Source organism: Cydia strobilella, chromosome 9 (genome assembly GCF_947568885.1).
Source record: "Cydia strobilella chromosome 9, ilCydStro3.1, whole genome shotgun sequence".
In the NCBI taxonomy this organism is placed as follows: Eukaryota; Metazoa; Arthropoda; class Insecta; order Lepidoptera; family Tortricidae; genus Cydia; species Cydia strobilella.
Genome location: NC_086049.1, coordinates 3,720,594 through 3,736,907, shown reverse-complemented (window position 1 = coordinate 3,736,907; position 16,314 = coordinate 3,720,594). Strand labels below are relative to the sequence as shown.

General features: G+C 38.0%; 1 protein-coding gene across 1 annotated transcript in view; it reads left to right on the top strand.

Annotated features, from left to right (window-relative positions):
* The first annotated feature begins 1,410 nt into the window (after positions 1–1,410).
* LOC134743867 (uncharacterized) overlaps positions 1,411–16,314 on the top strand; it is a 28,195-nt gene continuing 13,291 nt past the window's right edge. Inside the window, exon 1 of the mRNA XM_063677494.1 lies at positions 1,411–1,613. Coding sequence (XP_063533564.1) covers positions 1,544–1,613 — 70 coding nt within the window. The 5' untranslated portion in view covers positions 1,411–1,543. The remainder of the gene's footprint in view (positions 1,614–16,314) is intronic.

Sequence of the window (16,314 nt, the reverse complement as noted above, 5' to 3'; positions counted from 1 at the left end):
CGGGAGAAAATAGGACTAGACGTAGTGTGCTCGCTTTTGTACTTTCTTTTTTAAGACGTGGAATTGTGTAATGCAATTTAAAAGATAAATCAGGCAACATCTTTAACAATATCATATTAGTGACTGACGTCGTTTCGACGAATAATAGCCTCCATTATAACATTTATAACCTATCCTAAGGATAGTCGTAATGATTGATTATGCTACCTATAGGTACCTACGTTCCAAATGTTCCAATGATTTCCATGTCCGCAGTTAGGTACAAATATTTAATTATGTCTTCAAACCCTGATTTTATTACTTATTAGTGTCATTTAGTGTGGACTAGTAAATATTTACTAGACTGGTATCGATACGCTTTTCAAGAATATACCGGTGTCTAGAAATATTTTTATACTAGCTTTTGCCCGCGACTTCGTCTGCGTGGACTTAGTAACCCCAGCTAGAGTAAGAATAGCGCCTGGAGAAAATCTTATAGCAATTATTCAATTTGAGCATATTATGCACACAAATTAGCAGACACTTCATTAATTATCTCAATTCCACCCCGCTTTTTACTTTCGTAAGGGATGATTTTCGGGATTAAAACTATCCTATGTCCTTCTCAGGGACTCAACCTATATCTATGCCAAATTTCATCTAAATCAATTCAGCGGTTTAAGCGTGAAGAGGGAACACACACACAGACAGACAGACAGACAGACAGACTTTCGCATTTATAATATTAGTATGGATTCAACTAGAGATCATTTAGGTAAGATTCAGATCAGATTCAGGATACGATTTTGAACTGAGGTGGTTGTTGTAAGAACACTTTAGTTGTTCTCCAGTTTTAAACGAACTCATTTATAATTACTGACTAAAATAATAGAGGCTGTGGAACGCTAGACTGGTGATCGAAAAAAAAAACAAAGAAAACCTTTCTTCATGACATAATAATAAAAAAGACTGATGTTTTCGAACGAACAAAATATAACATTCCCCTTAAACATATCAACTCTATAAAAAAACGATAATATGACAAGGGTTTGACGTTGGAAAAATGTACGCGAGGAAATCTAAAATCTGGCTCCAGATTCGTTCCGGCATGTTACAGATTCTACAACAGTAATCAAAACATTGTTTAATTTCCAACTTTTCACTTAGCAAAGTTTACGTCATTTCATCAGTTGTCAAAGTTTTAAAACTTAATCCACTTAAGGACCCTTTAGGGGTAGTGGAGAGTGCGCATGTCGCTAGGGTAGCGAGCACGGACACTCGGCTCGCGGCGCGCACTCGGCCGGCACGCTCGCGCCACCATCACCTCGCGCTGACATGGCCTACGATCGCGCTCCGTCATTTGTAAATTGTAAACAGCGCCTTCTATCGGACGGAAGTTTTTAAATTTAGAAAGAGATTCGACCGAAATCTATTAAAAAAATTGAATGGGTATTTAATGGTGAAAGAAGAGAAGAAGTCGATAAGACGAGTGAATTACAAACGTATGATGTGACTTAGTAATTACTAGATTGTAATTATTTGAAGTGCACGTGTGAATAAACTTATGCCATTATTAAACGAAACGCTGTATAGAAATGTTAAAATGATGCTTTTGCTGCTAATAACGTTATGTGGTGAGTAAAGTGTACCATAATCAGTGTTTCTGTTTTATTTTATTTAATATTTTATTTATATTCTTTAAGATCATCTCTCCAGCTACTGATTACATATTCTATAATTACCTAAAGGACTGGGATACTTTTATTCAATACATAGTTAATTTGAACAGATAATAAAGAAAACTATGCCCATTTTCCTTAGACTAATGCTAAGAACTTCTGTCTATATCGCTAGACGGCTGAGAGAGAGCCTATCCAAAACTTTTAATTGAAAAGGAACAAAGGCTATCATAATCACCCATCATCACATCAAAATGTTACACCCTTTAGTACAACTAATGCGAATTGTCTACAACTCTCATAAAACCTCTCATCCCGACTTTGATTCTAAATACGAATTTCCCAGCGGTATTTTACAGCCTGTATTTTTTTCTTTTAATAAATAATGCACAGGCTCTCGGTCTGCTCGTTTAAAACCTTCGAGATTCGAATAAATTAAAGGCCTAATAAATATGGCGCCGTCATAAAACAGTCGATAGCCCGAGAAGTTTTCGCTCCTAAAATACCTAAGTGCAGGACATTATTTTAACTAGCTTTCAGAAACTGCATTGATTGGCTCGTTTCTAGACATTAAGACTTTTTTGGGGAATTTTAATATTTCGAGTTTCCTGCGTTCATAATTCGAACCTGCGTTTATTTACGCGATTTACGAAGGGTAAACTTCTAATAAGTGTATGTAGCTTCTGCCTGCCACTACTGTCTGAGTGGAATGATGATGATTGATAAAACTATCCTATGTAGTTTGTCGGACCTTAAACTATCTCCATCTAAATCCGTGCCGCGGTTTGAGCGTGAAGAGAAGAGTATCTGGTAACAGACATACAGACAGACTGATAGAGTTAATTTCGTATTTATAATATCAGTAGCTCCGCAACGAATGGTTCCGATGATTTTATTTGTTGCTGTATTCGGCTCAATTGCGGTAGTATTTATAGGTGTTAGGTATATAGGTAGGTATATTTTATTTTGTATGTTTGTTAATTTAAATTTGTTTGCTATCTATGATCTGACCCGAATAATGGATGCACTGCCTATTGTTGCCTATGTTATTTATGATTAAAGTTTCCTGCGTTGATTTACGATGGACATTTTGTTTAAAATAATATTTGGGGTTTATAATTATATTAATTATATAAAGCTTTTAAAATAATTATTTCATACAGCAGAGCCGTCGGTAAATGAAATTGCAATTTTAAATACAGGTACCGGTTTTGAGCTTTAATTAAAAGTAGGTTAGGTAGGTATATGTTGTATGTACGTTTTTGGTAAATAGAAGACAGATTTAATTTAATTAATTATATAAACAATAACTGATTAAAATTTTGATACCAATGTGAAGTGTTTTATAATCGTCCGTTATAATAAGAGACAGGCAGAACAAAACAATTTAGGCACCACCTTTTGTAATGAAACATCTTGATGGTAGGTTTCGTGTGACCAAAGCAATGTATGAATTTGTACATGGCAGCTGCATCAAGATGCATTCACTTGAAAGATTACACTCTCCTTTACGCAAAAAAATGACGTCGAGTTGCGGAAACCAAGCCCGCGTAAACCTAAACCTATAACCTATATAAGTATAACACTCTTCTATTACCACAGCTTAGATGACATACCCTTGGCGCTGCGTAGAGATGTGGCCTCGCTCTGCATTTTCTATCGCATGTATAGTGCTCCGAGGAATTGTTCGGATTAATCCCTGCCGCTTCTTATAGCAATCGCCTTCGCGACAACATTACCATCCTCACCATTTAGATAGTTGGCAGTCCTCAACTGTGCGTTTCTCCAGAAACTTCCTGCCTCGCATTGCTAAACTGTGGAATGAACTGTAGCTTGCGGTATTTCCGAACCGATACGACCTTCAAGAAAAGAGCATACTTCCATCTTAAATGCCGGCAACGCACTTACGGGTTGCGGGTGTCCATGGGCGGTGCGGCGGTAATCGCTTACCATCGGTGATCCGTCTGCTCGTTTGCCTGCTATATCATTTAAAAAAATACGTAGCTTAAACGTGGACACTCACGGTATAGGACTGGTCCATACATTCAAAGTCGCTCATGGAAAGGGCTATGCTCGGAGTCTCTCTGAGGAATCGTATTCGTAATGAAGTCATCCGTCAGAGAACTAATGTCGTAGACCACCGGATTAACAAACTGAAGTGGCAGTGGCCCGGTCATATTAGCAGTAGAACCGATAACCGTTGGGGTAGATGAGTTCTCAAGTGGAGACCGCGTATCGGCAAACGTAGCGTAGGACGCCCTCAAACTAGATGGAGCGATGACTTTTGCAAGGCGGACAGTGGACGAGAGTAGGCTGATGATGACGAGGTTTACCACAGACCACGACACGACTTGATACCAATTTAAGGTTGTCAGGCTTTTAATCAAAGTATCAGTCACTTGGCTTAATAAAAAGTACGTTGGACCGGCAAGTTGTGGGTTCGAATCCCACGTTGGCTAGAGTTGATCACAGTTAATTTTTTCATTGTGATAATATGCAATGACATGTACAATGATATCCCATGTACAAGTGACAATATTCTCAGTTACGCGTAAGTACCTATTTAAAAAATTGTATTCCAATAAATCACGAGACTAATCATATTGTTCAGTTCAAATATACCACACTTAATACCATTTCAACAATAACGCAATATTAAGTGTTAATCCGCGGCCATTTTAACGTCCGCGCTAACGGTTTTATATTTAAATTAAAACATCGTTTAGCCAATGACAGATGATAAACGGCGGGTGAGCTCGAGTTTAGATATTGCTCATAAACATTTTTACGACCGTTTCGCTTGTCCAATAAATAGAGGGAGTAACGTAACGCGTGAAAATGGTGGAGTTACAAGAACTACATTCTGAGGAGATACTTTTACTTTGTGTGGAACAAAGCCATTGACATGTTGCCAAGAAGCTTCTCTTACAAATTAGATAACTTTTGACATATACAAACATGAATACAAAGATAAATATTACTCAGGAATTGTTTTACTTTATTTAGTCATACTAGTTCTCATAGAGCACATAATTATTGTATACACTAATAAACAAAAGGTGTCTTCAGTAGGTTTTGTTACTCCATACATCATACAAATTATTAAAAGAAAAGCCTTTATAGGGCTTGACAGTGGGTGATCCCATTGGTGTACAGTTTTAAGGAAATATTATCAGCACTAAGTTTATTGATCAGTCGTAGATTAACCTCGTAAGACCCACCACATAAAGTTTTTCAATATTTAATTTGAACCTTGTTCTATAAGTAAATTGGAACGAATTTCGTTTGTTTTACAACGCAGTGAAACAAAAGAGATGCTACTCTATTTATTTCATCAAAAGGTTCAAATTAGATTGCAATGAATATGTACATTTTAATATACATTTAGACTCACGAGGTTAAAGCACAGTTTAATAACATCTATCAAATTTATATGTAAATAACTTGAAATAACTTAAGTGGAAATTGATACAGAGACATGGATTCGAGTGCTTATTTTGAGTGCAAGCGAAAGATTCTATAATAGATTCGCGAGCGTAGCGAGTAGTACACAAGATTTTTCACCTCACCAGTGAGAACATATTTCGAAAGAAAAATACAACCTGAAAAAATTTAATCCTTCATCACTTTTTCACTCATGTTTTCACAAGGTATTCTAAGGTAAGGTATTAAGTTTAATTACTGCCGTAAAATATAACAAAACGAAAGAAGCTTCTTTGAAATAATATGGAAAAAACGAATAATTGACAATTCCATCGACAACTTTTTTTTGTAAAAAAAACTATAAGATACGGCCCAAATTGCGGACGGCACCTATTTGTCATGGTCAATTATAGTAGAGATTGTTAAAAGTTAAATTATGAATTTTTCGTGATAATCTTTGTATTTTTTTAAGTTTATTATTTAAATTTTTCCCTAGGGAGCTATGAAGTTTCTAGTATTATAATTAACAGTTTTTTGTCTTTATACTTCATTTTTGTATCGCAAGTGTGATGAAAAACGTTGTGTGTAACTCGGGGCGTAATAATATTGCAAACTCGAGTCTATAGATCGCTCTGGCAAGCCGTCGCGATGTAACTATACTCTCGTATGCAATATTTTCCCCCATGCCCCATATTGCACAATGTACTATTTTATCGAATTTAAAACTTTATTTTTATTAAGGCCGTTCCATCGGTTTGCCGCTGTCTCTGTCACATTTCGCAAGAAAAAACGGGAAAGAGCATGTGCGCCAAGTGTCCATTTTGATCGAATTTTGTCGATTTTTATTTATTTTAAAAACGTTACCCTACAATATCGAAATTCGAAAGCTATGAAATTACTATTTAAGTTAAGATTGTTTTTTCTTCTTTTTTTGTTTATAGTATCACATAATAAATAACCGAGGAAAGCTGGATTAAAAGTCCGAGTTAGAGGTTACTTTGGGAATTAATTGTGTCGAGCGAAGTGTCATAATTCGTGTATCGGAAGCTATGATATTAAAGATAATATAGTCAAGAACTACATATATTTTTTCCACGTCTACGAATATCAACGCCTTTTAGAAATACATGATCATATAAGGAGATTTTTCACCTTCTGGCTCAGGGAACCGCCTTAATTAGTTTTTACGAATTCATACGCGTGTGTTTTGGAACGATGCGTTCTGACTTATTTCGGGTCTATTATAACGTTTGAACTTTTTTGTCTCTTTCTTTTTGCTAGTGACGTAAAAGGGACAGAGGGAATAGAATCCAAGTATTTCGAACTTGTATAGGCCTCGAACGTTGAAATGACATTCGAATATAAAGGTCACATGAATGTCATTTAGTCTCACTCAGTGAGCAAAATGCGATTTTGCTCACTGTTTATAAGCAACAAAGTACCTTTGTTCGAGCTGCTGAGGTGAAAATTATTTAGTTTAACATACAAATGTGTATACACAAGTTAATATTTAATTTCAGTAAATTTTAATATAAATGAGAAATTCAGTAGCAAGTTTCAAAACAACGCTAAGTTTAACATGTTTGTTACGTGAGTAACAAGTTTTTTAATTAACGTACCTACCTATGTTTAATTATTTCTGCCTGTTTCCTTTTTCAGCATTTCTAGGATTACAAGCAAAGCTTTAGTAGCACCGTATGATGTTATATAATATTTAAACGACGATGAAATACAGAGATATATTAAAATGATGATAATTTGTGGTGATATGTTAGATTTATAAGGCTCATCCGGTGTGTCCTAGCCCTAAGTTAGCTCCTAGTCATTAGTTAATTTGCATGTTAATTTGTTTTTTAATAGCACTAACATTATTTTTATTAGCTATGTAAGTTACTAACACATATGGGTGTATTAGGCCTGAAATAAATGACAATTTAATTTAATTTAATTTAATTTTAATTTAATTAAAATTGATTTATCATAAATCCTTGGATCCATTACATCCTTGGCTTAAAAAAATAGTGATACGAGAAAGTTATATTTTTTATTATAAGACTTGTCTAGGCAGCTAGGCCCCCAGCTAGGCAGTTTGTTTAAATGTATTAATAAGAAGCTCAAAAGCTTCTTTTTGTTAAGTGTACAAAAACGTGTGTGGGTGTCTGTGTAGTGTGTTTGATATTTATAATGTATCAGTTTGAAGTTCTTTCAATTATGTGCCTTTAGTGTTAGGTATATAGCAAATTGGCAAAGGTACTTATGTCAATTTTTGGTCACTAAGTATGTCGTTGTAAATTCCAGTCAATCATTTTAATTTTCATAACAATTTTGTTACATACGACCTTTCCGAGCAGGCAAGCCTGAGGGAGGTTTTTATTGGATTCCGTTAACTTCAATGGAAAATTCTTTAGGCCGGACCGAAGTTTCGATTTAGGTTTCGATTTTGTCAGGTTACAGCATAAAAATAATGCTTCGGCCGAAGGTTCGGTTTCGGCCACAAAACTGGTGAACATTTCGGCGCCGTTGAAACTGTAGGTAGAGTCCAGCCGAAGTTTCAGTTCCGCAAGCTTCGGCATAAAAAACCACGGTTCGGCCGAAGGTTCTATAACTAGAGAAAAACCGAACCTTCGGTGTCGGTACCTGGATTGCTATAATTGCTATGTAGTAGGTAAGTCGAATATTCACTTAAGCCAAGCACTGTTAATATGCGTCCAGGGGCCCATTTCTCGAACGGTATTAGTCTAATATTATTAGTGTATTGTCATGACAACCCATACGATTTGACAGTTCATGGACTAATAATATTAGTCTAATACCGCTCGAGAAATGGGCCCCAGGAGCCACCTCATAATCACTTACCTAAAAGTGGTTAGGTTTAGCTGTATCTAACTGTAACGTTAAACTGTAACTGTTGCTTATGATCTATCGCAACATTGTATTACGATTAAGCAATACCTAGTAAACATCAAAGCCACATGAAAATATTTCTCTATTAGCAGTAGCAAATCCAAGATTACTTTAGCTTAAGCACGTATCTAACAATCTGTACGACATAAAGCGAACCTCTTTTAAGGAATTAACCGAATTTGAGATAATTTGACGGGGCTCAAGTGTCTCCCTTTACTAATGGTTGGGTTTGAGTGGGATTATTGTAAAGGGATTATCTTAGACGTAATTTACATAGGCGTGGTATTTTAATCCTGCTAAAGTCCCAGCAGCAGCGACTCGAAACAACATCCTTTGTCGAGTTCGTCAACGTCTTTTAATTAATTTTCATTTTAATTTTGCCAATTGTCTGCGGAATTAAATTAAGTTTGCCGTGTCTTGACGACGTGAGACGGTTGGCTCGTGGCCAGCCGTAGTATTGTTTATTTACTGGTACAATTTGCGCAAAATGTGCCGGTGACGAAGCTAAATGAAAAAATGTAATAAATCGTGGATCTCCGTCGTGCCGCGGATAAGCTTGCCTTCATCCCTGGGGGGACAATATTATATTCATTAGCTTGCGGAAATTAGCGTTTTTTTTTAACAAACTGGGATTAAGAGGCTTATGGAAAATCAATCACTGCACCAGAATCCATCTACGCTTAGTTAATTTGCATCGAGTTTAACCTAGGAGGATATAACCAAATGTGTTACTAACCAAATCGATACTTTGTTGGTCTTAAATAAATTTAATTTAATTTAATTTTAAATGGAGACGCTAAGTCTGTAATTTTCTGTACAAAAAAGTCTGCCGATTTTTGCGAGGGAGGGGAACGTCAAATGTATACGTAACGTCAAAATAGCCATGTCAGATAAACGTCAGTCCATACATTGTGTATGACCATTGGCCGGCTATTTTCGACAAAGGGGAACGCTGTTAATGGCTACTCCGTCTGGTTTTATCCTCCTATGGTTAAACAGAATAAAGTGAGGGAGTGTATTTTCATAGAAATTTGACATGAATGAAGATATTCAACTGGGGAACAAATCAAATTATTATATGAAAATATTTGTTTATTTAAGTAGTCACACTACTATATTTAACCACCACCAGGGAATTTGGGACGGGTATCGCCGTGGCCGGGTGGTCTAGTAGTCAGGACTCAGGACGTTAGCCGCGTAAGCTGAAGATGCGGGTTCGATTCCTGCCTCGGCCACCGGTAAATTTGGTCACATTTTCGTTACTGTATGATATCTATTTCAGTTTATAATGAAAACATTGTCGTTGCAAATACCATGCAAGGAAAAAAATACTCGATTACGAAAGCAGAAAGTGAATTCTTGTTTGATAATTAATTATGAAACAGGAAAAATAAATCTTCTTTGGCAGCCAGTTACTAAAACCATAGCTATGAAAACGGACCAAAGAGAAGAGTTAGCTTGCTCCGCTCTGACGCTATTCGAAGGTGGCAATTGAACATTCAGTCAAAAGACTCAAAATCATGTAGGACTATGTTTCTCTGTAAATAGATGTGTGGGGAAGTTTCGCTTACGTTGTCGTTATTTATTATAATACTTAGGTAAACTTGCAATCACTTTACTGATTTTTTAGGGTTCCGTACCCAAAGGGTAAAAACGGGACCCTATTACTAAGACTCCGCTGTCCGTCTGTCCGTCTGTCACCAGGCTGTATCTCATGAACCGTGATAGCTAGAGAGTTGTAATTTTCACAGATGATGTATTTCTGTTGCCGCTATAACAACAAATACTAAAAACAGAATAATATAAATATTTAAATGGGGCTCCCATACAACAAACTTGATTTTTTTGCTGTTTTTCCTTAATGGTACGGAACCCTTCGTGCGCGAGTCCGACTCGCACTTGGCCGGTTTTTATGTTCGTTTTTAAGAACAACAGGCGAATTTTTGGCAACAATGGTAAAACATCAGTTTCCATATAGCAACATTCGTACGAGACTTTTTCAAATGTTAGAAGTTTCTGAAGTGGCAACGGATATACATATTTATTTATATATTTAGCGAATCAAACGTATCCAAGGTTCTCACTACGCCAGTGACACCTTTAATTTTGTACTTGTTAGACCCGCGGGTGAAATTTTCACTCGATTTTTTATCCGACCAGCCATTTACAAAAAAGTTAAGGTCGTGGTCGTACAAATATCTCAAGTTTGAAAAAAACCTTTTTTTGGCAGAATGTAAACAGCTGTTACAAAGTTAATATTCAGTGTTCTGCGAAAGCTGGCCTTACTTAGGCCATAAAAAAGGATGGAGCTTGCATACTGTTTGCTCACAAATCGGTACTTACATTAATGCAAACGATTTTTGCTAAAGATAGAGAGCTAAAAACGTTTCTTAAAAGACCACATTTTTATTTTATTGTCTTCTGGTTTCATGTGACTACGTATATACTAATTCCTTTTAAATTGCGATAATATTACATACGAGATACGAGTACATACTAATATCATTTACATATAATACTGTGATAAGCTTATGAGACTGTTAAACGCTCATAATGGTCGCCGTAATTACTCTAGTGATCAGCTAAATCCTTACACATATCTCTGGCTACGTAACGCGTATCGCACACACGGCTCAATCCGGCAGCCCATCCGGTATTCTTATTGAAATTATTACTAACGTATAGAACCGGCACAGATAACCAGTATTTTGCGCCATGAGTTGATGTTGTCTTGACATGAAACTATAGAAGCGAACAACCACAGATAAGATAATTACTTGAAATTTGACAACCCTAAATAGCCGAAAGGGATAGTGTAGTGCCTTAGAAAGGGACTACATAATTCGCCCCTGAATCGCTGTCAAACTTCGGTTTTATAGGAAGTATGGATGGTATAGAAAGGATCGCAATCTCTTATGGCAGAATTATTGTAAAAGTGACCGCGTTAAGCTTCAAATAATAGTTCCTAATCTCTCCGGTGGCGCTAGTTAGGCTCTGGGACATGAGTATAACATGAACCATATAAGGCAACAAATAACCCGACCAAATTACGTAGGTTGTTTTTGGTAGTATTTCGGTGTATGGTGGCGGTAGGAAGTGTCATTTCTGTACGGTAGTACCAAAGAGTAGTATAATATAATTATAAGACAAAAACTAATCCGAACCGGAATGAGTTTTTCGCCGAGCCTCCCTGTACGTAACATAGTTTAAACGGTTATCGACAAGCATTGCTCTACGGACCGTGACTGTCGATGGCAAGGGTAATTGTTAATTCTATCGAAACGAAACACATAGGAAACCACGTCCTAGCGTCGCTCGTACGTCGCCAATGGCTTGGCACCCTTCCAGCCAACGATTGTGCTTTACTATGGCGATTATTTCACTGGTGCACTATTCAAACTGCTTCGGAACCCGACTGAATGGACATGAAAGAATTTTCGTGTGCAGCGACCGACCTTAATGATGGACGTTTATTCTTTGAAAGCTAGGGAAGTTCGCGGGTTTAAAACGGTGTTCCTGTGAAAAAATATTTACTCCCTTTTTTATGTTTAGGGACGCTAAAGGGTCGGTGTTAATATGCAAACGGTGCGGTGCTGACATTGTCTACATTGAGCATAAATCGTGAAACATGGATATTGTCGTTCGGAAATACGTTTACGAGGTCCCATCATTTTATACGATCCAATAATGTTAGTTTAATGCATTTTATGTTGAAAAGTTTGAAGTAACATTTAGTTGGATAATACTTTATTATATTTTGATCGTCAAGGGCTCTAAAAGGGTGTTTTTTTCTGTTCAGACGTGATAGTAGTTCATGTTGTAACAATTAAGTTAGGTCATAATATAGTTTTATTGTATATATAAAAAAGAGCAAGGCAGAGGCAGCAGCTTCTCGGGGCAGAGGTGTAGGGTTAGAGCCGGCGTAGCTTTATTTGACGTTCATAAGTGTATTGTAATATGCCTACTTGAATAATAAATTATCTTTATCTTTAGTTGGAGCACAATTACCCAGTGGGGAGCAAAGAAGGTACATTTTACGGTATTGACTTATTGTTGCCAAAATCTCAACGGATTGGCATGGCGCGGAATGTGGCGATATTGAGCAAAAAGGGGCCGCGTTCGTTCCACAAAATCCACATGAGGGGTATCCACTTATAGGGATTGCCAGCATTTTCGGAATTCTTGTGTTTTCGTCTTTATTGCATATACCTACCTACGAAAGAGGTAATGCAAAATATTTTTGCATAACTTGATGTATATTAACCATAGCTATGCCTTTTATAGGGTTCCGTACCCAAAAGGTAAAAACGGGACTTTGATTTTTTTAGAATAGCTTGGGTTGATATAGAACAAATTGTATCAAAATATTTTTAATAAAGTTAATATTCATAGAGGAAAATGAGGACTACGTTTGTATGAAAAAAACAATTTCGCGCGGGTCGTCCACTTTCGTTTTAATGGACTTGTACTTTCCAATCGCGAGAGCAATGCGACCACGATTGCAACATAATTTATCAAGTAAATTGACAGTGACATCTCCCATTTCACGCTGCTGCTCTCACAATCCGAATGAAAGATTAACTTTACTTGTTTCTTGTTTTCCTAGTGACAGCTAGGATTAAACGTCAATCTTAAGAGAAAGTGGTTAGATACGTCAATTCATTCGGGTACCGTGATGATCCCATCCATTGCTCCGTCGCAATTACTGTGGTCCTTCCAAAACGCCGACCGCGCCATTATGTGACTCGATTGAGGTCACTGCCGGATACGAATTGACAATTTTATCTAATGGAACGATAAGTGCACGGAGACGGCCAACAGATTTTGGTAAATTACTATTGTATAGCCGAGCTGGACCATGACCACCGATAGTTTCAGATTTTACAACGCGTATATCGAATAAATGGAGCTAATCCTGAACTATGAAATTGTTCAGTAGTAAAGTAACTAAACTACGTATTTAATATTTGTTCATTAATGTATAGTCGAGTCAAATATCAAATATAAGCATCGTTTTAGTATGATATATTGAAACTTCGTATTAAACAAATAAACACATTTTGCAAACACACCAGCACACCAGTATCAAATAGATACTAGAGACCTGTTGCGGCGTCAAAACGCCGCTAGAGTATGGTTCTAAAAGTTAGGTTGCCTGTCCACTGAAGCGGAGCGGTAAGCGGGGAAAATATCCAGCAATAGAATTTCATTAAAATTTCAGAACGGAGATTTTATGCCATTCAGTCGGTGGATTTTTTCCTCGCTCATCGCTCCGCCACCTCGCTCCGCTTCTGTGGACAGGCAGCCTAAGACTGAACGCTTAATGAAATCAGGAAATGTGACGTCTTCAGATGTATCACTGGCTGTCACTATCTATTTGATGCTGACTATACCCACAGAATATGAAATCTTACACATAATTATTTCTTATAAAATGGCGACACGTTTGTATAATTTTAGCGTATTATATTTCGGTCGCGTAGCACCTACCAGCATGTTTTGTGATCGTTAGTTTTGATGCAAAAAAGACATAATTATTGTCTATCTTTTCGCATCTTTCTAAACTAAAAATCATGATACGCGACCGCGATATGATACGGTAAATCAAGATTTCGTGAATAGGATTCCTTCTTGTCATTTGGCTCTCATGCCTAAAATTTCATAGGGCTAGAGTATAATTTATATTTAATTCTCTTTTTCCTATTATTCATGAGACTGAAGTTTACAAACATTCCGTGACATTCCGTGTCTGGGCTATACCGCGAAAATCGAAGTTCAAATTGCGGGCATCTTTCTCTGTCACTCTAATTACGCCTTCATTGGAGTAAAAGAGAAAGATCCCCGCAATTTGCGAATTTCGGTTTTCGCGGTAGACCCTCTGACCTAATAATAGACATAGTATATATACACGTAGTTATAGACATGAAACCGAGCGACCAGGGTATGGATGGTATAGAAAGAAGAAGCAGAATTGTTGCAAAAGTGACCGCTTTCAGCTTTAAATAATAGTTCCTAATCTCTCCGGTGGCGCTAGTTAGGCTCTGGGACATGTGTATAACATGAACCATATAAGGCAACAAATAGCCCGACCAAATTACGTAGGTTGTTTTTAGTAGTATTTCGGTGTATGGTGGCGCCGCCTAATTACTGTTTTTTGATGGACACTTTTCGTACATAGAGATTTGGCTCCTTTATATAGTCTCCATGGACCAGGGTTAAGAGAAAGACATATTCATGTATTGACAGTTACATGTATGGCAGCACAATCCTTTTTAGGGTTCCGTACCCAAAGGGTAAAATCGGGACCCTATTACTAAGACTCCGCTGTCCGTCTGTCTGTCACCAGGCTGTATCTCACGAACCGTGATAGCTAGACAGTTGAAATTTTCACAGATGATGTATTTATGTTGCCGCTACAACAACAAATACTAAAAAGTACGGAACCCTCGGTGGGCGAGTCCGACTCGCACTTGGCCGGTTTTTTCTCTTTCACTCTTATAAATTTCGGTATTTCACCATCGCCTCCATTTCATTCGGCATTTTTTCATGGTCGGGTTAGCCATCATAGCAAACCCGACCATGAAAAAATGCCCGGTCGGTGATAAAAATAAAGCATGGCACTATTTTCTCTCTCCTCTTATAGGAATCGCAATAAGACTATCTTTCTCTATCAAAGAGTGTCTGGCCCTTGAACCTCATTTAGTTTTTTTTAAATTTACTTTTTTTAAAGTCTGTACAAGGACTGGACCGCGACCTTGGTACCGTCAAAATATCTCTTTCTCGCTCTCGGTGTACGGCCCCCACCTTAAGCGCCTAACACATTACCGCACCGCACCGGTCATTGTGCAATGCACCTATAAGTAAGAGCGAGAAAGAGATATTGCTTTCTCGCTCTTACTTACCCATAAGTAAGCCACAGTGCGGTAATGTGTTAGCCGCTTTATAGCCGTATTTAATAGACTATCGTAAAAGCCGTTAGAGACTACCATACCTCACCGCGACCTTGGTGCGATGCGGCGCACGTATCGATAGTACGCAAGGTGGTCACCGTACGTACGTTAAGGACGCAGCTTTAAGTTAGAGCGAGAAAGGAATATTATAGCCGTATTTAACAGACTATCGTAAAAGCCGTTAGAGACTACCACACCTCGCACATTTTACATACGATCGCACATACGCCGCACCGCACCAAGGGCGCGGACCGATGCGGAAAATGGGGTTGGCCGGTCGACATAATTAGCAGAGGGCGCCAGCATAGCTTGCCCTGTCAATCCCTACAATTGAGTCAAATTTTTGTTTTTCTAATTCCCTGGATGCCAGCCCTTTAAGCCAAATCTCATAGAAAAAGGGGCAAGCTATGGTGGCGCCATCTCTGCAAACCTTTGACAGTTGCCAACTCCATTGGCTGACCGTTTACCTTAAAGATCCGACATCATTTAACATCCTCATAAGAACAAACCTCGCCATACGTGCTTTTTGAAGTAAATATAGATGCTTTTCCCCACCGTTTTGTATGGTTTATGGTGGGCTGGTGGGCTACAAATTCTGTCCCTCACGGGCGCACGCGGTAAGCCACTTCTATAGGATCCTACCTTCTATGTGCCAAAGCAACAATAAAATAATTTTTAAGAAAAAAAACCGACTTCAATGGGGGATGCCGCTGAAAGCATTCTTAGATTCCAGACAATAAAATGAAAAAGACAGCATCTTTTGCCTAATTATGTAGAAAAGGAGGTAAACCGACCCACTTTTCTAGTAGCATTTCGTTTTTGTAAGGGTCGCAGCTCAAACCTAACCTAACCTACTTTTCTGATAGCAGTTCTGTTCTGTGAGAATCGCAGTTCAAAAGCTACCCACCACCCACCTAACCCACTTTTCTAGTAGCATTTCCGGGTCCGGGTCTGGGTCCGGATCCGAGTCCGTGTCCGTGTCCGGCTGTCCGGGTCCAGGTTTGGGTCAGTTCGGTCCGGGTCCGGGTCCGAGTTGGGGTCCATGTTCAGACCCGGGTCCGGGTCCGAGTCCGGGTCCAAGTTTGGGTTTGGGTCCATAAGGAAGAGAACAAATCGCCAAACGTGAACTATGTGTCATTGAAGAGTTCCATTCTGATCATCATCAGCAGTTCCACTTCATTAAATGTCACTTTTTTAAATGTAAATGCTGGATTTGTTGATGAAAATACAAAAATCACTATATGTATGCCTTTCACATTTGAGGAGTTCCCTCGGTTCCTCGTGGGTTTCATCATCAGAACTCGAGCTTGACAAAAATGTTTCTTGAAAACCTAACTTGCTTAACAAACATAACGAAGAGGACAAATCGCCAAACGTGA